Source organism: Camelus bactrianus, chromosome 9 (assembly GCF_048773025.1).
Source record: "Camelus bactrianus isolate YW-2024 breed Bactrian camel chromosome 9, ASM4877302v1, whole genome shotgun sequence".
NCBI lineage: Eukaryota > Metazoa > Chordata > Mammalia > Artiodactyla > Camelidae > Camelus > Camelus bactrianus.
In genome coordinates, this window is record NC_133547.1 from 62,354,563 (window position 1) to 62,376,304 (window position 21,742).

At 55.9% G+C, this 21,742-nt stretch overlaps 3 protein-coding genes across 7 annotated transcripts; 2 read left to right on the forward strand and 1 right to left on the reverse strand.

Moving 5' to 3' along the window:
• Nucleotides 1-105: 105 nt before the first annotated feature.
• On the reverse strand, nt 106-6,644 carry E2F4 (E2F transcription factor 4). The gene is made up of 10 exons (XM_010962560.2): nt 6,443-6,644; nt 5,916-6,025; nt 5,621-5,782; nt 5,253-5,296; nt 4,463-4,524; nt 3,939-4,236; nt 3,279-3,476; nt 1,400-1,447; nt 1,140-1,184; nt 106-1,040 (listed from the first exon to the last, which is right to left on the reverse strand). Exons 1-10 carry the CDS (start codon nt 6,575-6,577, stop codon nt 925-927), a joined length of 1,218 nt encoding a protein of 405 aa, XP_010960862.2. The 5' UTR covers nt 6,578-6,644; the 3' UTR covers nt 106-924.
• Nucleotides 6,645-8,096: 1,452 nt separating this feature from the next.
• Nucleotides 8,097-13,384, forward strand: EXOC3L1 (exocyst complex component 3 like 1). 3 transcript variants are annotated; one of them, XM_074370601.1, is made up of 14 exons: nt 8,097-8,313; nt 8,522-8,671; nt 8,877-9,052; nt 9,134-9,353; nt 9,919-10,531; nt 10,611-10,728; nt 10,856-10,981; nt 11,081-11,181; nt 11,291-11,356; nt 12,242-12,371; nt 12,492-12,614; nt 12,698-12,853; nt 12,945-13,069; nt 13,149-13,384. In XM_074370601.1, exons 2-14 carry the CDS (start codon nt 8,626-8,628, stop codon nt 13,336-13,338), a joined length of 2,190 nt encoding a protein of 729 aa, XP_074226702.1. In that variant the 5' UTR covers nt 8,097-8,313; nt 8,522-8,625; the 3' UTR covers nt 13,339-13,384. The 3 variants fall into 3 exon arrangements, with proteins under 3 accessions (XP_074226702.1, XP_074226700.1, XP_074226701.1); XM_074370599.1 differs by lacking the exon at nt 11,291-11,356 and adding an exon at nt 11,385-11,495 and having other exon boundaries at nt 8,099-8,313; XM_074370600.1 differs by lacking the exon at nt 11,291-11,356 and adding an exon at nt 11,385-11,495 and having other exon boundaries at nt 8,099-8,313; nt 8,892-9,052.
• Nucleotides 13,385-13,577: 193 nt separating this feature from the next.
• MATCAP1 (microtubule associated tyrosine carboxypeptidase 1) lies at nt 13,578-21,684 on the forward strand. Of its 3 annotated transcripts, none has more exons than XM_074370604.1 (7): nt 13,578-14,419; nt 16,635-17,260; nt 17,343-17,486; nt 17,775-17,907; nt 18,826-19,131; nt 19,226-19,323; nt 20,320-21,684. In XM_074370604.1, exons 2-7 carry the CDS (start codon nt 16,691-16,693, stop codon nt 20,482-20,484), a joined length of 1,416 nt encoding a protein of 471 aa, XP_074226705.1. In that variant the 5' UTR covers nt 13,578-14,419; nt 16,635-16,690; the 3' UTR covers nt 20,485-21,684. The 3 variants fall into 3 exon arrangements, with proteins under 3 accessions (XP_074226705.1, XP_074226704.1, XP_074226706.1); XM_074370603.1 differs by having other exon boundaries at nt 13,578-13,921; nt 14,251-17,260; XM_074370605.1 differs by having other exon boundaries at nt 13,578-13,921.
• The last annotated feature ends 58 nt before the right edge of the window (nt 21,685-21,742 follow it).

The window sequence follows — 21,742 nt, forward strand, 5'->3', positions numbered from 1 at the left end:
CTGTCAGCATCGCCACACCTCCTTTCCCAGAAAGGTGACCCTCCCAATCCCACCACCAATCCAGCAGAGTCCCAGGGAGGGGCCCTGAAAGAACCAGATCACAGATAGCCTTAGGCATGGTCTTTATTCACTTGGACACTGTACAAATATTACAATTTCCTTTTGCTGCAAAAAGTATAAAAATAATCTTTATATAGGAATCCATTCGTTACTGCAAATCTTTCTAAATCTCTGCAAATGGCTCTAAATGAAGGTAAATGAATAAACAAGAGGGGGGCTATGAGGCAGAGGGAGGTTGGGTCAATCCTCAGGGACTCACCCGCCCAGATTCCTAGCTAGAGATCTCTGTCCCTTCCTGTTAGCACCCCCACTACCACCACCTACAGGTTCTCAGGGCCAAGAGGCCAGCAGAAGTGGGGTACACAAGAGGTCCAGAAGGAGCTGTAGGATAGGGAGTGGAAGGAAGTAAAGGAGACTAGAGGTGGTGCTGGTAAGTACCCATCCCTGCCCCATGCTTCCTTCTAGAAGACGGAGGGGCTGACAGATACAGGGCAGTGGGATTGGACAAACTGCCCTGTAAGGATGATGGCGGGTCCTTGGTTCTGTGCCACTGGGTGGCAGCTGAGCCTGAATTCTGGGAGGGCCCAGGGAGGGTACCCTGTGGGGGAAGGCCCCCCAAAAGGAGAGGTGAACACTTTGGCTCCACAGTGAAGGGAGCTAAGCCCCTTTTTCCTGCTCTCTCAGCACAGTACAGGTGTTGGTGCAGGAGTGGGACTTGTGGCCAAAACTGTGCAGTGAGGGAAGGTTGGGAAAGCCAGGAGTTTGCAGCTCTCAAGCTGTGTACGGGTGGGTGGGGGGAAGTCCCCAGGCAGCCCCCAGGTCAGACAGTCTGTGTCTCAGCCACAAAGGGCATGCCCCTGTCAGTCAGAGATTGAGAACAGGCACGTCAAAGAGGTCACAGACACCTTCACTCTCGTCCAGGTTGTAGATGTAATCGTGGTCTCCGGGGGGTGGAGAAAGGCGGAGGAGGGGTGCAAACACTGCAGAGAGCAACCGGCTGAGTCCTCAGGGCCAAGACCCCTCCCAGTAGCCACCCAAACCCTGCCCACACTCACCCCCCACCTTTCTGGGCCACTTACCTTCTGAGGACATTAGCTCCTCCAATAGCTCTGAGCTCATGCACTCTAGGGATGGAGGGAGAGCTCAGTTACATTCTGGCTCCCACCTCTCCACCCACCAAAGCCCATGAAGGGGACCACACCCACCCACCCATCAAGAACTTTGCCCTTTGCCCAGGGATCAAACACAATCATATGGTTCTCAGAAGGGCAAGAAAACAGCCCCAAGACCCAGTGAACTGTGCCCCTCACCCCAGCCCCAGAAAGGAACACCGCCTTACCTCGCGCGGGGTCAAAGATTTCTGACAGCTCCTTGGGGAGTTCCAGAACTGAAAAACAAGAAAGACATGCTCAAGGGCACAGATGTCCAGCCTAGTCCCACTCTAGCCCCTGTTTTCTCAGATCCTGTATCACCCACCCAGGGGCTCCACACAGCTGAGACGTAGGCCCTGCCCTAGGTCAAGATGACACTGTCTCTCAGGCTCCCCTACTAGACCTGAATTTCTCAGTGCCAAGCCCAGAGTCCCAAAGGCCCGCAGTAGGTAATTGGTACAGCCCTTCTAACTCAGAGGTTCTGAAGAAGGGAAGCAAACCCACTCTCTTTCTGGGCTCATCATGCATATCATCTGATGGCAAACACCCTGTCCATCCCTGCCCTTGCTAAGCACCTACTTGGTGCCATGCTCACATACCACACCCCAGGCCAGGTCACCTGACAGAGGAGACAGACTCTTAAATAGGGGTTAGTGCTACAGGGTGATGACACTGCTACAAAGGTCTGACTGGGAAGACACACATGGGAAACAGGAAAATGAAGCTGGAAAGGAGAGAGCTGGGTCACAAGGGATTTCATATTCCAGGTTTAGGAGTTCTGATTTTATCCAGGAGGCCTTAGGGAGCTGTTAAAGATACTTTTTTTTTTAAAAAGCAGTTCATTTATTTATTTAATTGGGTTTTTTGGGGGGGGGGTAATTAGGTTTATTTATTTATTTTTTAATGGAGGTACTGGGGATTGAACCCAGGACCTTGTGCATGCTAGGCATGCACTGTATCACTGAGCTATACACTCCTCAAAGATACTTTTGAAAACAGAAAACTGTCACAGTCAGGCTGCATTTCAGACTTGTCAGTTGGGGTAAAGAAGATGTGGACGTGTGGGAATGAAGTGCCTATTGGATGTGCAGAGGAACGCATGTGGACAAAAGAGGTAAAGTTCAGGCAAAAGACCTAGGCAAGACAGTGACTGGGAATACATCTACCCAGAACTGGGGGCTCCACAGGTGTGAAATGGGCCAGAGACTTGAAAAGCCAGATTTAAATGAACACCAGGGAGAGATCAGAAGGAGAAGTCATTAAGAGAGAAGAGCCAAGTGCTGGCATCACTAATGCCAAAGGAGAAAAAGAGCATCCACATGGAGCAAAACAGCACCAGAGCAAATCAGCCTAGAAACTCGCTGGAGCTGGCCATCAGGGCTGGGCAGCTTACTGAGAGCACTGGCGTGGCGTGGTGGGGGGTTGTGGGCTGTGTGTGTGCGTTATGGGGGGCGGGGGGGGGCCCCGACTGCTGCAACCTGAAGGCTGACTAGGGAACCGAGATACAGAGTAGAATGGAGATGACTTTTTCTAGGAGTCCAGACAGAGAGGATACAGGGAAGGTGAGGGAGGGGAACACAAGGGACGAAGTGTCATTCAGTGAGGAGAGACTAAGTGGTTCTTGTGAGCGGAGAAGAATGAGTCCTTAAAAAAGCAAACACTCAAAACACAAGATAGAGAAGAGACACCAGGCAAATGACATCACCTCTAAGACACTGCCCACCTTTGGAGCCTGAGGACCATAGCACAGCCCCTTCCCCAGGACAGTGCTCACACCTTCCTGAGACAGGTCCACGGGGTAGAACACAGGGCTTGAGGAAGGGCTAGGCAGTTCTGTGTCAACTCAGGAAGTGGGTAAAGGGGCACAAGCACCAAGCCAGAGGCCAGGCTCCTCCCCCTGGCTGGCAGAGCTCTGGTGCCAAGGCAGAGGTGGATAGCAGGGAGCTGGCTCTTGGGCTGGCCAGCTTTGGCTGAGGAGACAGAACTGGGTTTGAGGCCCAAGTCTGTTTCTGACCAAGGACTGTCTGAGGCTAGGCTCTCCCTGTTCCCAAGAGGACAAGCACTCACCGCCTGTGGGGTCTGCCTTGATGGGCTCAAAGGAGGTAGAAGGGTTGGGTCCAGATGAACTGCTATTGCTGCTGCTGCTGCTGCTGCTATCCAACAGGGCAGAGGACTGCAGAGGCCGGGTGTCCAGTGCTGTCAGGCCCAGTGGGAGTGTGCTGAGCTCACCACTGTCCTTGCTATCAGTTCCAGGGCCGCCACTCACTGCAACCACATCCCCCAAACCCAGTCACATGGGGCAGGAAGTAGGACATTAAAGCTGGCCATGCTAGAACCCACAGCGAGAATGCGACAGTCCTGGTTCCTAGGCCCAAGGAGAGTTAGGCACTGCCAATCACTCACAAAGTGGTACCATGAAAATTAGTCACTGAAGGGGCATGAGGCCTGCAGGAGGGAGAATCATGGACACACCTGCTGTGACCACACATCAAGAGGGGCTGCCAGGGCCAGTGGGATACTGGCAGATCTGGGGGAAAAGTGCCACCACTAATGCCCTTTCACATAGTCAAAGCTCTGTTAAAAAGGGCTCATTCATTGCACTAGCAAGGAGAGGACAGCTGGGGGCCAGGAAAAGGACAAACCCCACAAGGTCTCTTCCATCACACAGAGGTATTGCCTCTTGGGCCCCAGAAATCACCCCATTACTAGCTTCCCGTTGTGCCTCACCTGTGATCTCAGCTGCTGGACTGGCCACCCCCTGAGCTTCGGTGCTGCCAGGGACAGGGGTAGGGGTGGTCACCTGGGGACTGCTTGGGCGTGAGGCATCCTGGGGTTGAGCCAGGGCAGGCTCGGGCAGAGGCGGAGGGGTAGAGACAGCAGGTGGGCTCTGGAGCAGATCTTCGGGTGGTGGCACAGGCACTGCCACAGGCGGCGAGCTCCATGCCTCCTTGTTCACCAACAGTACCTCAATGGGGCCACTTACACTCTTCAGGTGAATCTGGTACTTCTTCTGCCCATTGAGTCCCTGGAGGTAGAGGTTGAGGATGGAGGAGAGGTGGAACTGGAAACAGGATTGGCCCTTGCCTGACCCTGGGCCAGGGCCACAGTGTCCTCTCCCACCCCAGGCTGCCCGTTCTCCTAGATAACCCCAAACCCCAGGCCTCCCCCTACCTGCCCCACCCGGGACTTATCAGGCTCCACAGCCAGCACCCGCCCTCAATCAACCCTGCCTGCCTGGGCTGAGCACCCACCTCTGGGATGGGCACCTCCAGGCTGGTGCCTGATGGGGCCCGGATGGCCAGAAGGGTGTCTCCTAGGATGACAAGGAGAATGGGTCAAGGCCCATGGGCTCAATCTGAGCTGGGAATGGGGGTATCTATCCCTTGGAGCAAGGAAGGAGTTCATGGTCTCCGAGGGGCTGGACAGGAGGCTTCATTCATCCCTTATGGTGGCTCAGTGGCTAAGGCAGAGAACTAAAGCTTTTCTCCTCCTAAGAGCCCAGGGGCCTGTAACTAGAAAATCTGGGTTCAGACAAATGAAGCAGAAGATTGCTGGCCATGGACATCTCCCTGATTGAAGGGGCTGCTCCCTAGACATAGATATTCTGGCCAAAGCCAATGTCCCTTCCCCAGAACCAGTCTGGGAAGTGCAAGATGGAGAAGGAACAGTTCCCATAACTACAATGCAACTAAACTAACTATAGATTGGAAGTTGGCATCATTGCCCCCTGCACACCAGCATTCACACACACTTTCTCCCTTGTATGATTCTGTTACATCTGAAAAGTCATACCTAGTGGACAGTGCAGATAGGGGCTGACCCAGGGATCCAGCCCAGGATTCCCATATCCTCTCAGTATGGTTAGCCTCCACAGGGTCCAGTGACCCTCGAACCCAGGACTTACCCTGTCTGGATCTTCTTTGGGTAGGCCCCAGGAACCCTCTTAAGAGAAGGAAATCTCCTTGGGCACTGAGCTCATTGTTCAGGGCTGTGGCTCAGCCCAACCCCACCCCCATCTCCCCCTACCCAGGCTCTGCTCACCAGCAAAGCATCTGCAGATGTCCTCATGAGTCACGTAGGCCAAGGTGCGGGGGTTAAGGAGAACAGCTGATGCCCTGCCTACAGTGACAGATAGCAGACCACAGAGAGGTCCCAGATCTTTAGCACAGCTCTGACATACATGCCCTCAGAAAAAGTCCTGAGGCCTGGGGTCTACATGGGGAGGTATCACAGGCCAAAACTGATGGAGGGGAGAGGCTCTGAGAAGGGAGCCCAAGGCTGGGACCTGGCCAGGACATACAATACCATCCTCCCAAGAGGGACAGGGCCTAGGGGACCACAGAGCAAACCCAGCTGGACTAAAGAGCCCCTCATCCACTTCCCCGGAGCAGGGCCCAACAGGAGGATATCAGCTGTTCTGCACGTCCTCTGTGACATTCCGGATGCTCTGCTGCACCCACACCTTGTGCTGGTCTAGTTCTTGCTCCCGCTGCTGTAGCTCCTCGATCTCTGCCTTGAGCTCAATCAGCTTGTCCGCAATCTCCCGGGTATTGCAGCCAGGCCCCACACCCCTGAGCCCAGGGAGTGGAGCTGAGAGGGGCTGCCAAGAATCCTGGGGCCCATGGCCCCTGCTCACTCCTGCACCCCCCACCCCTGACACTTCTGGTAGGCGATCCCATTGCCCTCCCAGGTGCCCACACTCACTTCCACTGGATGCTATTCTTGGATTTTTTCTCGATCAGCCCAATACCTTCCAGCACGTTAGTAATGTCATAAATCCGCCGCTTCTGGCGCACAGCTAGGGTGTCAGCTGCCTGGCAAGCAGAACAGAGTGGGAAATGCTCAGCCTTACTCTCAGGTGAGACTTGGTCTGGAGTAGTCTGGAAAAGGGGTGGCCTGGATCCCAACCCTCCTCCCAGGCACTACAGCAGCTCAGAAGCGCGAGGTAGGAAGAGGCCTGGTGCAGCCTGAGCTGCTGTTCTGATGCCCTTCTCCCCACACCTGCCAGGAAGGGCCACGAGGACCAGCACCTGCAGCCCCAAGCCTGGCACACAGCTGATGCCCAATGGCCTCGGCTGAATGAATGAAACAGCTCCCAGCCTCCCTCCTGTGAGAAAGCACATGGATGGCAGTCTGCTCTCTGAGGGCTCAGTTGGGCCCCCCCGGGATTCCCGCTACCGGCTCAGGCCTGGTCCACCATCCCCTCTGCCGCCCCTTAGCCCGGGCCGCACCAGCTTGAGGTCAAGCACGCCGTCCTTGGCCTCCTGCAGAAGCGACACGAACTTGGTGGTGAGAAGTCCCAAGCTCTTCTCGTGCCGGCTTGGGGTGCCCGGGGGCGGCGGCGCCTGTGGCCCGGCCTCCGCCATCGCGCCCGCCCGCCGCCTCCCCTCAGCCAGGCCAGGCCAGGCCGGCGCCGCCGCCACTTCCGCTTCCGTTCCTGACCGCCCGGCCGCCGGCGCCAGCGTCGCTGCTTCCGCTTCCGCCCCACGCCCTCCCAGGGAATCTGGCAAAATTCCTCTCTGCAGACATGGCCGGAAAACTTCGGGGACCATCGACAAGTATCAAACCGCCGAAGAGGACGAAAATAACCCCTGGATCCCGAGAGGCAGGACTTGTTGAGGAAGGACGTAGAGAAAGTAGTTGGGCAACCCCAGCAGTAGAGAAGTGGGAGCCATGGGAACCTTCCTAACTGGTCAGCCTGCTTCAATTCCACTAACTGCCCCAGCCCCCATCTCAGAAGAGACCATGCTGCATGATGAACCCAATGTGTTTCCCCAAACCTGCTTCTAAAGGCTGCCCCACTGTCTTGAGATCACCCACCCTATTCCTGTCCCTCACTCCTTGCCAAACAGCAAAAACTAACTACATCTGTCTTATCCACTTGTCTCCATCCCCACTCTTCTTCCCCGATCCCCACACTCATCTTTCTCTTGTCTCCACACTGCAGTGCTCAGAGGCCAAGGAATTATAACCACTTTTCAACCAACGCAAACACGTTTACCTATGTGTAAGTATATGTAAAGCACTTAGAGCACTTCTGGCGTGTGGAAGGATTCTGTGTTCACTAGTATCATTTTTTTAACATTGTCGGTTTTTATTATTGTTTATTTTAGGTCAAGTTCTTTGGGAAACAGACTTTGAGAAAGCCATCTGCCTACAGGAAGTTTACTGATGAGTCACACTTGTAAGGGAGTAAGACAAGGAGAATTAGGCAGAGGAGAGAATTTAACTGTGATGCAGTTATAATTGAGGCCTCAGCCCATCCTACTAGGGGCTGTGAAGCTGGGGGACTCTTCCAAGGCATTCCAAGGCAAGGGTACCTGGCCTTTATACCCTAACATGGAACAAAAGACTTGGCTATGAGACCTCAGCAACCTACGTTTCTGGCAGCTAAGGAAATGAGTGTCTTTGTCCTGAAGGGTGGATTTGGGTGGTAGCCAGTGTCTGCTGCAGTATTACTACCTAGTAGTCCCTTCCATGGCCCCCTTTATCTCAAGATAAACATAGCTTTCATAGCCATTCCACCACTCTCCTCCATCACCCACCACACACAGCCTGTGGTCTCTTGCTCCTCTGCAGAAGCACACACCCACCTCTAAAGGACCCTTCAACAGTTTTCACACCGTGATGTTGTCTGCACCCATATTTGCACACCTTGCTCTCCACCCAGTTGGAGCTGCTTAGTTCATGTTTGTGCCCAGAGCACTAAGCAGTCCTGGAATAGGCTGGTCAAGACTCAATGACCACAGGGAGTATACACCTCCTTCCCTGAAGGAAGTGGCGCCCAGCCCTCCCCACCCTGTCCCACGGTGCAGATGCTCTTTCCTGTTGGGAATAAAGTACTAGAGACTCAGCTTCCTTCCTTTCTACGTGTGGCCTTGGGGAGGGCGGGTCTTGGAGGGAGGAGGGAGCTCCTGGGCAGGGAGGTGGGACAGTGGCTTCTTTGGGGAGAGGAATTCTCCTGCTGCACACCGAGGTGTGGGCCTCATGAGCCAGTGGAGGGAGTACCCAGCTCTGCCGAGAGGGAGAAGGGGAGAGAGCCATCCTCAAGGCCAAGGCCATTTGTGAAAGAGGGAGAACTGGACACTCCTGGTCAAGGCTGGTGAGTTCCGTATCAAACTGTCCTCTGCAATTCAGAGCGGGAGCAGTGTCCAGTGGAGTCCCATGCTTACCCTGCCTCACTTGGCATCTGAGGGGCAAAACTGAGAAACCCAGGAGGCAAAGGCTTCCCAGGTGCCTCCCCATCATCCCCGCCTCCCTCTCATTTCCTGAGGAGGCTGGGCAAGAACCTTCCTCCTCCTTCTCCAAAGGGCCTAGATGGAGGCTGCAGCTTAGAGGAGCACCCACTCTGCCTGCTCTAACTTAGACCTTCGATCCCACTCCTACCTCTGCTCCAGCTCCTCCAGGGCCTGCCATGGACTCAGCAGCCAAGGACAAAATGCAGCCCACAATTCCTCCCGGTATGAGCCCTTCTGGCTAGGCTGATGGGGGGATGGCGGCAAGAAAGATGGGAATGGTGGGGTTGGGTCCTCCCTGCCTCTGGCTGGGGCTCTAGAGGGCAGGGAGACAAGGGGACTGCCCTGGGGTACAAGCTGAGGAGTAGGAAGGGGAGCAGATTTGGCAGCTGCTTCCTGCAGGCCATGCCTAACTGATGCAGCTGCCCAGGCTCTTCCTGCCCAGGGCCTGAGTGGCCGGAGCAGGAGAGGGCGGAGCAGCTGGCCCGGGGTGCAGCGCTCAAGTGGGCCTCTGGTATCTTCTACCGGCCAGAGCAGCTGGCCAGGCTGGGGCAGTACCGCAGCCGCGAGGTGCAGCGTACCTGTTCCCTGGAAGCACGCATCAAGGTGGGCATCAGGCAGGAGGCAGGCATGCTGGGGGTGGGCTGCAGGCCTGGCCAGGCCTCACTACCTGCCTCCCTCCCACAGTCGGTGGTGCAGTCATACCTGGAGGGCGTGAAGACCGGTGTGCGGCAGCTGGCCTGGGCCCTGGAGGCCATGCAGGGAGCCCGTGAGGCTCTGAGCCAGGCCCATGGGTTGCTCCGGGGTATGGCTGAAGCTGCACAGACCCTAGAACCCGTGCGGGAGCAGGTTGTGCAGCACAAGCAACTGTGGGCCTTGTCTCAGCTGCTGCCCCGGCTGCGAGCCGGTAAGTTTGCAGCAGTCCTGGGCCTCAGCCCTCCAACAGCTAGTCACCAAACACCATCACTGATCGAGGGGCTGGGGCACCAGTGGGAGACTGCATGGAGGGACACACCAGGGACCTTCCAGAGAGTAACTTGGGCTTCAAATGGCATATGAAGCAGGGTACATATTAGTTCATTCTGGGGTTCCTAAGCAAGGGATGTCTGAATCAGAACTGACACCCAGTCAAGTGGCTCTGGCCACTCTGATTGTTAATTTATTGAAATAGTTCTCTAACAGAGTGAATGAATAGCTACTGGCATGCCCCTCCCCCACCCCGCCCCAGTTCCTCCCTGACTTCCCTCCAGGATCCCTGACTTCCTCATGTTCCTTCAGCTCAAGGGTTTACACCTGGCCCACCATGGCGGCCCTTCCTTTCAGGTCCTTTCAGATTGGCCAATGCTCTACTGTATTGTTTACTAAGTATTTTATACATCACTCCAGCCCCAGGGTCTTAGCTTCCACTGCTGTGCCTACTGCATACGTGGGAAGGCTGAGACCCAGAGCTGTCTCTTCTCCTCCCTGCTTAGTGCCAGCTGCAGTGGCCCACACACAGACCCTGATTGATGCCCAGCGGCTCTTGGAGGCATATGTGAGCCTTCGGGAGCTAGAACAGCTGCAAGAGGAGACGTGGGCACCTCTGGGGGGCCTGGAGTTGCCAGTCTTTGAGGGACTGGGTCCTCTGGCTGAGGCTCTGGGCCAGGCTGTGGAGGCAGCTGCAGGGGCTGCAGGGCGGCTGGCACGGGAGGACCCAGCCCTGCTGGTGGCTGCTGTGCGTGTAGCAGAGGTGGATGCTGGGCGCACAACTTCTCTGGAGCAGGCCCCTCGGGACTGGCGGCAGCGCTGTTTGCGGGCACTACAGGAGGGCCTAGAGCGGATCCACTTTGGGACACTGCCACAGCCTGGACCAGGGGCACTAGCAGAGTGGCTGGAGGCTCTGAGGGTGGCTTTACCAGCTGAGTTGGCCACAGCTGAGGCACTAGTAGCACCCTGCTGCCCACCACACTACAAGGTAGTCCAGCTGTGGGCCCACACCCTGCACAGCAGCCTGCGCCGCTGCCTGCAGCAACTTCTGGAAAGGCCTGAGCTGGGAGCTGCTGATACCTTCACCTTGCTGCAATGGGCACTGCATGTATACCTGGGGTCGGTGTCCCTGGGCCAACGGGAAGTGGGTGGATCAGAGGTGGGGGGCTCAGTGTAACACTGGGGCACCCATCTCCAGGCCAGAAATGATGGGGAGCCTGGAGTTAGGGCCTGAGGCTGATGTGTCCCATCTGGAGCCCCTCCTGACCCTGGAGAATGTCGAGCAGCTAGAGGCAACATTTGTGGCCAAAGTCCAGGTAAGTAGTTAGGGCCTGGGTCCAGAGAAGTTCTGCCACCAGCTGTGGGGTTTTATCTGCATGTCTACCTGTCTCTAGCTGTGTCAGTGCCCTGCTACATCCTGCTGCTCCTTGCTCCTTTCCCCAGGCAAGTGTGACCCAGTGGCTTCAGAAGGTACTGGATGGGGAGGCAGCTGAGTGGGGCAGAGAGCAGGAGCCCGACACAGACCCATCTGGCTTCTACCACTCACCAATGCCGGCCATCGTGCTGCAGGTGGGTGAAAAGTGGTGAGGCAGGTGGGCAGACCTCATGCGGAAATAGAAAGAGAGCAGGACTAGGATTCTGCTGATGGCTGCCTATCCCTGACTGTAGATCCTGGAAGAGAACATTCGTGTGGCCAGCATGGTCAGTGAGTCACTGCAGCAGCGGGTGCATGACATGGCGCTGTCAGAACTGAGCGCATTCCTGAGGAGGTCTGCGAAGGCAATGACCCACTCCCAACCCCTGACCCTGCTCCTGGGGCAGCCTAACGGGGCTCTGAATGAATAAGGGACACTAGTGGAAAGGGGCTCCTTCATACAGGGCCTTGGGTATCTTGGAGATGGAGCTGGTGTACCAAGGACTGGGGATGTGCAAGAGTGACCACAGGTACAGGAGCCACTTCTGTCCTTTGCAGCTTCAGTGATGCTCTGATCCGATTTTCCCGAGACCACCTCAGGGGGGAAGCAATGGTCCCTCATTATGTGCCCTACCTACTGGCCACCCTCAACCACCAATCAGCACTCAGGTACCAGGAAGCCCCCATGTAACCCCACCTTCAGTAACTCATTATTGAATACCTATTAGGTATGGACCCAGCCTGCACTACGCCATTAGGAATTTTGGACTCACATAGCCCTGGGGTTCTAATCCTAGTTCTACTAATTACTAGCTGTGTGACCTTGAGCCAGTTACCTAATCTCTCTGAACCTTGCTTTTCTCACCAGTAGTATATAGGTAATAATAGGTGTTCTGAGAATCACATGTGATAACGGATATGAAGAACCTCCAACAGTACCTAGCACATAGTGTCAATTATTCATTCAATTAACAAATGTTTATCAAGACCCTACTCTGTGCCAAGTAATATCTGGGGTTACAGCTGTAAACAAAACAAAAATACTCCCTTCTTCTTGGGTCTTATGTTCTTTGGGGTGGGGGCATAATACGACGAATAAGTTAATTACGATTTTGACTCCCTCCTGAGTGGGATTAACTCTCTCCTCTTACCTAAACAGACACCAGAAGACATGACTTGCTCAAGGTCACATCGCAAATTAGAGGCAGGTCCAGCTGGGCTGTGTCCCTTCTAGCTTGCTGAGCCCACCACTCCCAGCCTCAGTCCACGCCCCAGGCCTTTACAAGTGCAGGGAGCCGCCCTTCTTGACCCTCACGCCACACACTGGCGCCACTAGGTGGCGCCCAGGTGGCTAGACAACGGAGGGCCACGCGGGCCTTGGCCTTGGTCCTGAAGCCTACTTTTGGTCCGTCTAGCTCCTCCTTGTCCGTCCTGCAGCCCGACTGGGTGGCTCCAGGGGCCTTGGCTCCGGTGGAGGCAGCGCTGGACGAGTTGCAGAGGAGGATCTGCCGCCTGGTGTTGGAGGCGCTGCTGTTGGAACTACAGGTGAGGCTTCAGGTGGAGGTGGGGGTGCGAGTAGGAGATACAGTGTATTATGAGGAGTCTCCGCGGGGAATGCCGGGTCTGAGTCGTCTCTCCAGCCGCGTCTCTGACCCCTGCTCCCAGCCCCTGTTCGCGGCTCTGCCCTCGCGTCAGTGGCTATCGAGCCCGGAGCTGCTGGAAGGGGTGTGTGAGCGGACGGCACGCTTCTGCCAGGACTTCCGACACGTGCGGAATCCCGCAGTCCAGGTGCTTTGGGGCAAAAGGCTGGGGAGAGGGGAAAGCACGCATGGGAAAGGTGTCCAGGACCCATTTGATCGTGCTCCCTGCAGCTGCTGCTGGCGGAGGCGGAGCGTACCGTGGTGCTGCAGTACCTACGTGCGCTAATGCAAGGCCGTCTAGTGTGCCGAGGGGCTGACGAGCGGACCCAGGCAGCCGAGCGCCTGCGGCAAGATGCCGCCCAGCTTCGGGAGCTTTTCCTCGGTTTGGTGAGAACTCGTTGGGCTAGAAGATGGGCGGGAGTCTCAGTGGTTGGGTAGGGGCCAAAGGCTGGCGCGAGATCTACCCCTATGTGCTCAGGGTCTGGAGGAGAGCGTTCAGTGCGCGCCGGTGCTGCTGGCCCTGAGGGAGCTGCTGAACCTCCGCGACCCCACGCTGCTTGGCCTTGAGGTGGCGGGCCTGCGGCAACAATTTCCCGACGTGAGGTGCGAAGACGGGCCGGGAAGGGAGGAGGGACCTGGGAGAGGCTGGCTGGGGCTGACTCACCTCACCTCGTACCTGTAGCGAGGAGCACGTCTCTGCCCTCTTGGACCTGCGCGGGGACGTGTCCCGAGAGCAGCGCCTGGCCGCACTCAGCTCCCTGCAGGTCGGCCCGCAGCCCTCGCCTCCCACTGGTCGCCGCGCACTCTTCAGTCTTGTGCCAACACCTGCGCCCCCGCCCTCCTCCTGCCTCCCCTCAGGGTCCTGTGCTTGACTCCTAATTGCCCGCAGAATAAAGCCACGATCCCCGTACACCTGAATTGTGTGTGTTGGAGAAGGCGGAAATGAAATGAATGTGCCCGCGAAGTCAGGGTGTCCACAAGCAGTGACACACCTAAGGTATCTTGGCTCCGGTCCTAATATACCGCTGCGCCCCTGCATCAGCCCTTTGTGTGGGCAGCGTACCCAAGTACTTGGGCTTCCGCCGCTGTATGCGGACTACATCCCCATGTATGCGCGCAGGGGCGGTGAGCTCCGGTCTCCACCGCCCCTAGTCCCACCGCGGAATAGCACCTGAACATTGGAAATCCACCCAGCCCTTGTGGAGGAGGCGGGCTTAAGAAAACGGCCCACCAAGGGGCGTGACCTGGTGGTGGACACCTCCCCCTCTGCTCTGCCCGGCCCCACCCCGAACCGTGTTCTTTGGCGCGTGCGGAGATTGACGCGAATCCGCAAGCCTTCCTGTGAGCGTGCGCGCGCCCGAGTGCGTGCGTCACCGCGTTGGCTCCCGCGGGCTGGGCGGCCAGCGATCGATATTGTGGAGCGAGAACTACAGCGGCGAGAAGAGGAGCGAACAGGTGGGGGCGCGGCGCGCGGATGGAATCCCCTCACCCCCTAGAGGCCAAGAAGGCATTCGACGCGACCCCTCCTCATCTACCAGGGAACCCCCGGCTCCATTGTCTTCTGGCCCCGCCCTCCATTGGGCACGCCCTTTGCCCCATCCCCCGCCACTTATTGGCTGAAGGTCACGCCCCTCCTCGATCTCCCCGTCCCCATTGGCTCCTCTTCCACGTTATCCTCTCCCGGAGTTTCTCATTGGCGCAGGTCACACCCTCTTATTTGTCACCAGACTCCGCCTTCAATCTGGGCTCCTCCCACAGCCATCTTTCATTCATTCTGCGTCTAGGCCTGGGTGCTTGGGTCATGGAGGTGAATCAGACCCGTCACTGCCCTCAAGAAATTCAGGGGATGTTGGGGGACATGGACCTAGGTTCCGACAGTGACAGCCTAGGGTGGTAAAGAAGCCGCCTAGGCACTGGGAGCCTCTAAGACGCTGGGAAGGCTTCCCGGAGGAGGTGAGGCCTAAACCCAGCCCTGAAGAATGGTTAGGAGTTTGCTGTAGGGAGACATTGGGAGGGCTTTTTTGGCAGAAGGACCTGAGACATGAAAGAAACAGACATATTCTGGTAATTGCAAAGAGGTAGGTCAAATGAAAGAAGTGGAGATGAAGGGGATTGAAAAAAACAGAGGCCTAGAGACCAGTAAGGAATCCAGAGAAGTGTATAGTTGAGGGGAGGGAAGCCTGAGGCCTGAAATCTTTTCAAGCAGCTTATCAATAGGCAGAGTGCAGGGAGGTGGGGAAGAGGGGGAGGGGATCAGATCTAGATGGGGAAGAAAAGTGCAGAGAAGGAATGATTCCATTTCTGACAAAGAAAAGGGCTCTTGGGTTCTTTCGTTTACTGAGCAACTGCTCTGGGTCAGGTACTGTTCTGGAGACACAGCTGTGAACACTTAAAAGGGGAAAACATAACTAATCTTCGCATATACTATACTTCAGACAGTGATTACTGCTTCAGAGGACAGTAGTGTGGGGAAAGGGAGGTTGTGGTGGAGAGGGGAAGGGAGGTTTCCTATTTTATAAAGGGTGTATTAGGCAGGCTTTTCTAATAACATATTTGTACAGAAATCTGAGGAAAGTGAGAGAGTGACCCTTGCAGTTATATGGGGGGAAAACATTCCAGACAGGGGACATGTTCAGTTTGAAATGCCTGTATACATTCAAGTAAAGATGTTGAATTGAGAACTGGCAATGCTGAAGTTTTTGGAAGAAATCTGGGCTCACATATTTAAAACCATGAGGGTAGATGAGATCACCTAGGGAGTGTGCATAAATGGAGAAGAGGAGAGAAGTTTCCAGGTTCAGGGCATTACAGTGTTAAGAGGTCAGGAAGATAGGGATGACCAGAAAGGAATACCAAGAACAAACAGCCAGTGAGGTGGGAGAACTGTGTTCCGGTGTATTTGGGAACCAAGTGGAGAACGTGGTCAAACCAAAATGAAGTGATTAACTTTGTCAGTTTCTACTAATTAAGATGAAGACCATGGTGACCTTGGTCAGATCAGTTTTGATGGAGACTGCGGGGGGAGCCTAATTGGAGAGAAATTTAAGCAAGAACAGCAAGGAAGAAATTGGGAACCAAGTATAGATGACTCGAGGTGGTGTGCTGCCCTGAGGAACAGTGGAGCTGGAAGAGTGTGGTGTCAAGTGAGGGTTTTGTTTTTTAAGATGAAAAAATAACAGCATGTGTTTATCTTTTTTTTTTTTTTTGTAATGGAGGTCTTGGGGATTGAACCCAGGACCTTGTGCACACTAAGCATGTGCTCTATCACTTAGCTATACCCAGCTACCACCACCCCCAGCTTGTGTTTATGCTGATGGGAAGAATTCAGTAGAAAGGAAGAGATTGATGATGTAGGAGATGAAGGAGAGAGGAGAAATGCTGGAATTGCGTCCCTGAGCAGGCAGGAGAGCTTGGAGGCTGGAGCCTTCAGTCAGTTTCTGGGGAGAGACTGGATTGGACTGAGCCATAGTTCAGATTCAGGGGTGAGTGTCCTGACAGTGGCCTTGGATGACCACTAGGAAGATGTCTCTGATAGGGGACATACCAAGGACTGCCTTGGATTTGCTGAATTTTCCCTCTGTACACCAAAAGCTGATTCTAATTTGGATTTGAACAGATGGCCCAGAGAAGAGAGAGCATTCCAGGTGGAGGGACTGACATAAGCAAGGGACATGCAGGCATTCAAACTGAGGCCCAATGGGCTGAAGGAGATGGGTGGAGCTAGGTGGGAGGGGCGGGGTGAGACTGAGAAAATGCCATAGGTAGAAGGCAGGTATAAGGTAGTGAGATCCCCTCATCCGTCATCCTAGCAGCTGAGGCTACATTGTACCAGCTTCCAGTCAGGGTGGGTGCTGAGCACAGGGATTAAATCATGAGTAGGTGCTTATGCCTTGCTCACGGGAGCTCACAGGCTAAGGGGATTTGAGTAACCACCATCCTGGTAGGTGTATAAGACTCTTCCTCCAGCTTTGCCCCAGTCCAGCTTGCTTGGATGAGCCTGCTGGAGGGGTAGACAGTGGGATGGAGGTAAGAGGGCAGGTGAAGAAGACCTGGCATCAGGTTCTGGGCCCATCAAGTGCCTGGCAAAGACAGTGTGGCGCACAGGGCCTGCTGGTCCTCATGCCACACTCACTCATGTTGGCCTCCATATGCCTTTCTGTGTCCCCAGAAGTCAACAGTGTGGGGAATTGGAGTGATCTGGCTGGATGTGACCCCCAGAACAGAATGGTGCTGGACTCAGGGGCTCAGGTGTATGAGCAGACACCCCCCAGCCCACCAGCCAGTCCCTCATCCTTGGGCCATAGGCTGAAGCCCTCAGACCAAAATGGAACAGCACTGTACCCCTGGTCTCAGTCTCTGGCCTTGCCCCTGGCTGTGTCTGTCCCCTCAGCCCTGCGGCCCAGGCCTGAGCTGCAGCCCTTCTCAAAGCTGCAATTGGGCCACCAAGGCCACATGCGTCGCAGTGAGAGCACCTACACCATAAACAGTGCTGGTCGGCAGGGGAGCGGCACCCAGGGCCGGGCCACACCTGGACGAGGCCGGAGCCCAGGTGGGGGCACCCTGCGGTCTGCGGCCTCCCTGCCTCACATTGCTAAGACTCGAAAGGATGCAGGCCGTGGTGCCAGCAAAAGCCCCTGCATGTTGGTGGCTCTGCGGCCAACCAACATGGACTATGAGCGGGACAAGTTCTTCCAGTCCCAGTACACCTACAATCCACAGTTCGAGTACCAGGAGCCCATGCCTACGGCTGTGCTGGAGAAGTACTGTGAGGCCTCTGGACAGTTCATCCATCAGGTCAGTCCAGATTGCCCACCTCACCCTGGCTCTGACCATCTGAGAGACCTGGCCTTACCCACTACTGTGGCCCTTTGTGCAGGCAGTTGGCATCATTGAGGCTGTCCTGGAGAAGTTTGGCACCTATGAACACTTTGAGGCTGCAACTGGGGGCCAGCTGCTGACCAAGTGCCAGATCTGGTCCATTGTGCGCAAATACATGCAGAAGGAGGGCTGTGTCGGGGAGGTGAGCTTGCCCTGCCTGTGAGGCCCCTTTTCCACATGCCCCAAACCAGGCTGCCAAGTTGGCAGTGCCAGGCCCAGCTCCACGCTGTTGGAGCTTGTGACCACAGGCAAGCCCATGTCCCTGTCCCTGTCCCTGCCCCAGGAAGGTGGGAGCTGCCACTGAGCAGAGGTGGGAAAGGGTGGGTGTCCTGGCCAAGTGTCCAACCTGGCTTCCCTGTGACATCAGTGGGTCTACCTGCACACTGGCCCCAGGGCTGGTGTCCATGGCTCAGGGCACTGCCGCTTACAGGTTGTGGTGCAGCTGAGTGAGGACCTGCTGTCCCAGGCAGTGATGATGGTGGAGAACAGCCGACCAACATTGGCCATCAACCTGACTGGAGCCCGCCAGTATTGGTTGGAGGGCATGCTGCGGCACGAGATAGGTCAGGGTGTGGGTAGGTGGGTGGGTGGGTCTGTAGGGGTGAGATGGGGTTGGGACATGGGGGGCAGTGAGGGGCTCCAGTAACCCCACCCCTTTTCTTTTTCCCCCTTCCCTCCGGAGGACAGGCCCCTTCCCTTCGTGAGCAGCTACTTCTTCCCTCTGGCTCACAGAGGTACATGCCTGCCCACTCTCTGGGCTCACTCTCATCTCTTGTTCCTTTTGGGTATCTTTTCTTCCCTCTACTTCCTCTTTGATTTTCCTTGACAGGGGGGCAAGACTGCTGAGGCCCAGAGAGGCCAGAGGGAGGACCCTAAGTGTCCCACTAGCCCAGCCAACATGCAGGCCTTCCAGGGTGGGTGGAATTTCAGATCCTGGGAATGGAATTGGCTGAAGACACACTGAGCTGGGTTTAGGAGGGGATAGTCCAGGCTGGAAAGGAGAGCTTGGGACACTACTATTATTTTTTGCCTGGCCCTCCTCATCAGGAATCCTGTTGCTCTGGGCAAAAGGTGGTTTTTGCTGGGGACATCAGCAGAGTATGGGCATTGCGCCGGATGTGGGGCCAGGGAGGTATATGAGTTCCTGCTCCTTTCTAGGGGTTGGGGGGCAGTGTGAGTTTGGGAGATGTGTGTGTGTGTGTGTGTGTGTGTGTGTGTGTAGCCCTGGACAGGTTGGGGAGGATTCTTGCATGCGAGATTCTGAATCCTTGCATGCGAGTTCACCTGAGGAGGGTCTTCATGCTGCCTAGGGTTGGGTGAGTATGAGTTTGGGGTCGAGGGAACTTGCGTGAGAAACTGAGTTTAGGGGCATGAGGATAAGTGAGTCATCAGCTACAGGTCCAGCTGGGCATAGCAGGGCCCAGGCCAGGCAGATGGGTCCCCTGGATGCCTGGCCAAGCGCAGCCTCCTACTCCCCTCAGGTACCCACTACCTTCGGGGTGTGAACAACGCGCGGCAGCCGTGGCACAGCGCTGAGGGCCGGTTGCAGTACGGGCTGCGGCCAGCAAACCCCACCGAGGAGGGCCTGGCCAGCCTACACAGCGTGCTGTTCCGCAAGCAGCCCTTCCTGTGGCGCGCAGCGTTGCTCTACTACACCATCCACCGCGCTGCGCGCATGTCCTTCCGTCAGCTCTTCCAGGACCTGGCGCGCTACGTGCAGGACGCGGATGTGCGCTGGGAGTACTGCGTGCGCGCCAAGCGTGGCCAGACAGACACTTCGCTGCCGGGTGGGCGCCCACGCTGGGGGAGTGTCCTGATCTAGGGGGCAGGGGGTTAGGGTGGGGCTTCGGCCTAGGGCTTACCACCCTCCGGTATCCACAGGCTGCTTCAGCAAGGACCAGGTGTACCTAGACGGCATCGTGCGCATTCTGCGGCATCGCCAGACCATCGATTTCCCGCTACTGACCTCGCTGGGCAAGGTGAGGGGCCACGGGCCTTCAGAAGTCACAGCCAGTTCTCCCCATCACTTCACTATTCCCTGAGCCTCTCATTGGGTGCCAGGCCTCTCTGATTGGGGGAGTGTGGGTGGAGGTGAGCACAGGAGATGAAATGACAGTCTGGCAGCCAATAGTAGAGACCCAGCCCACAGGTGTGTGTGTGTAGACACTGCATCTCAAAACAGGTGAGCCTTCCAGGCTAAGGGAACAGTCAGGAAGGCCTGGCCAAGGAGACTGGAGAAATGGCCAGGGACCAAGTCCCTGGCACTGGGTATCTGTGCCAGACTGAGGAAGGTGTACTTCATCCAAAGCAGTGAGGAATCTGAGAGCTTTAAGCAGAAGAGTAGCACAGATGTTTGCTTTAGAAGGCTCCCTGTGGAAGGGGAGGCCCAGGGAAGGGAGTGCAGGGAGAAGAGGAGGAGGCCTTTCCAATCACTCTTGCAGAATTGATGGTAGTCTGGCCTAACCTCTCAGAGGCCATGCAGTTGGAGAGGGAGGGGCAAGCTGGAGAGATCTTCAGAGAGTGGAATCCTTTTTAACTGAGTGGCCACTCTGGGAGAGTGACAGATTCTAAGCCTCCTCCTTGGAATCGACCTAGGGGACTGTGAAGAGGGTGAGGCTGGCATAAGCTGGGACATAGGAATTCAGCATTGGATATGGGGAGTCTGAGGTGCCTGAGAGATAGCCAAGGGAAGGTGTTTGGAAGGCAGTTGGATACCCAGGTTTGGCGGTGAGGGGGGAAGCTGGACTAGGGACAGGAGTGGGATTGTAGGGCACAGATAATAAAAGAAGGTATTGAGAGAAAGAGCAGATACCTAGGACTGAGTCTCAGGGTACACAATGTTGGGAGTGGATCAGGAGGGCAGAGAGAGGAGTTCCAGGAGCACAGGGCTATGGGCTGTTGCAAGAGAGCTGGGAGCAGCTGCCTGAAAGCATGGACATTCTGCCTACCCCTGAGGCCCAGCTTCCTTCCTGCAGGTGTCCTATGAAGATGTAGACCACCTTCGGCCCCATGGGGTGCTGGACAATACCCGGGTGCCCCACTTCATGCAGGACTTGGCGCGCTACCGGCAGCAGCTGGAGCACATCATGGCCACCAACCGGCTGGATGAGGCGGAGCTGGGCCGCCTGCTGCCTGACTGATGCTGGTTGAAGGCTATAGGTAGCAGACCTGGACAGAGAGGCCCTGGTCAGAGGGCTCCAGATCAGCCCCCAGAACATGAAGCTGTCTGCTCTGTGTTTCCAGAGCCTGGGTGTTTCTTGGGGAACAGGGAGGGCAGGAGCATCTCAGGAGGGACAAGTGGCAACATCAGAGAGTTTGTGTCCTTTGCTGGCCTTACTGGGGCCTGAGGGCCAACAGCAGCATGTCAGGCAAACTAAGTCTGCCCCCCTACCTCCAGCTGTCTGTTGAGCAGAGGGAAAGCCTGGGGGCAGGAAGGAAGCTGATCATGGATGGGGGTGGGGGTGGTTTGGGAGTAGAAACTTATCCTTGCATGAGATGGCTTTGGGTGTCTGCATACTCCAGTCATTTCCTCCCCCACCTGGCCCCTTGGTGCTCCTTCAGCTTTCATGCTGTCTACCTCTCACTGGGTCCTGGTGGGGGTCTCCCTTCTCCTGGGGTGATTGCCTGAGTGTGAAGTCTTGGCTTACACACAGACTCAAGGGGCAGGTATCCTGGCAGTAGAGACCCAGCTGGGCTGGGGTATGCTTTCCAGCATTTTGCCTCTCCCACTGTCATGTATTTATTCCTTGTTTATGTGCTTTATTTCCTGGGGCCGGGAGGCAGCAGTTTCTGAAGGTTTGGTGGAGGGAACAGGGCTCCTCTGGAAGGCACCAACTGTTCCTAGCTCCACTCTTAGCTCATACACACGTGCACATGTGCACATGTGCACACATACCCACGGGCCTTGTGAGTCGAGCCGAGAGCCCACTTGGCCCTGCCCTCACCCCCTGAACTGGCCTCCGCTGTCCCTATCTTTGCCTACACACTCATAGATGGTGTTTGGCAGAGGCTGGCATAGTCTGGCAGCAGCCACAATCAAGCCTGAGGGGCAGGCCCCTAGTTGTTCCAAGCCCTGAGCCCTTCCTAGACCAGGAGTGGCATCGAGATGATTGTTGCTTTCAGTTTCACCTCAGAATCAGCTGTGTGAGGCTGACCCAGTCCCACTCCCACCCTTGGCCTTAGTTTTCCCATCTGAAAACTCGTGAATGCAGCTGAAAAGTTCTTATTCATTTAGTCAGTGAATATGTATAGAGCACCTTCAATGTGCCAGTTAACTGGCCAGAACACGTACTGAGCTCCCAGTCCTTAGAGAAGCCAATTAAAACAACAATTACAGTGAAGTGTGTGGGCTCTGTCTACCCAAGATCTCTTCCTCTTTCTCCTTATTTCACTTCCCGA

Coding starts and splice junctions, on each gene's coding strand:
- E2F4 (XM_010962560.2), bottom strand. CDS start 6,577: ATGGCGGAGGCCGGGCCACAGGCGCCGCCGCCCCCGGGCACCCCAAGC. Junction 4,237..4,462: donor TGGAGGTGCCCATCCCAGAG/GTGGGTGCTCAG, acceptor CTCTACCTCCAG/GGACTCAATGGGCAGAAGAA. Junction 1,185..1,399: donor AATCTTTGACCCCGCGCGAG/GTAAGGCGGTGT, acceptor CTCCATCCCTAG/AGTGCATGAGCTCAGAGCTA.
- EXOC3L1 (XM_074370599.1), top strand. CDS start 8,626: ATGGACTCAGCAGCCAAGGACAAAATGCAGCCCACAATTCCTCCCG. Junction 12,372..12,491: donor CGCTGCTGTTGGAACTACAG/GTGAGGCTTCAG, acceptor CCCTGCTCCCAG/CCCCTGTTCGCGGCTCTGCC. Junction 12,854..12,944: donor GGGAGCTTTTCCTCGGTTTG/GTGAGAACTCGT, acceptor CTATGTGCTCAG/GGTCTGGAGGAGAGCGTTCA.
- MATCAP1 (XM_074370603.1), top strand. CDS start 16,487: ATGGAGGTAAGAGGGCAGGTGAAGAAGACCTGGCATCAGGTTCTGGGC. Junction 17,487..17,774: donor AGGAGGGCTGTGTCGGGGAG/GTGAGCTTGCCC, acceptor TGCCGCTTACAG/GTTGTGGTGCAGCTGAGTGA. Junction 19,324..20,319: donor TACTGACCTCGCTGGGCAAG/GTGAGGGGCCAC, acceptor TCCTTCCTGCAG/GTGTCCTATGAAGATGTAGA.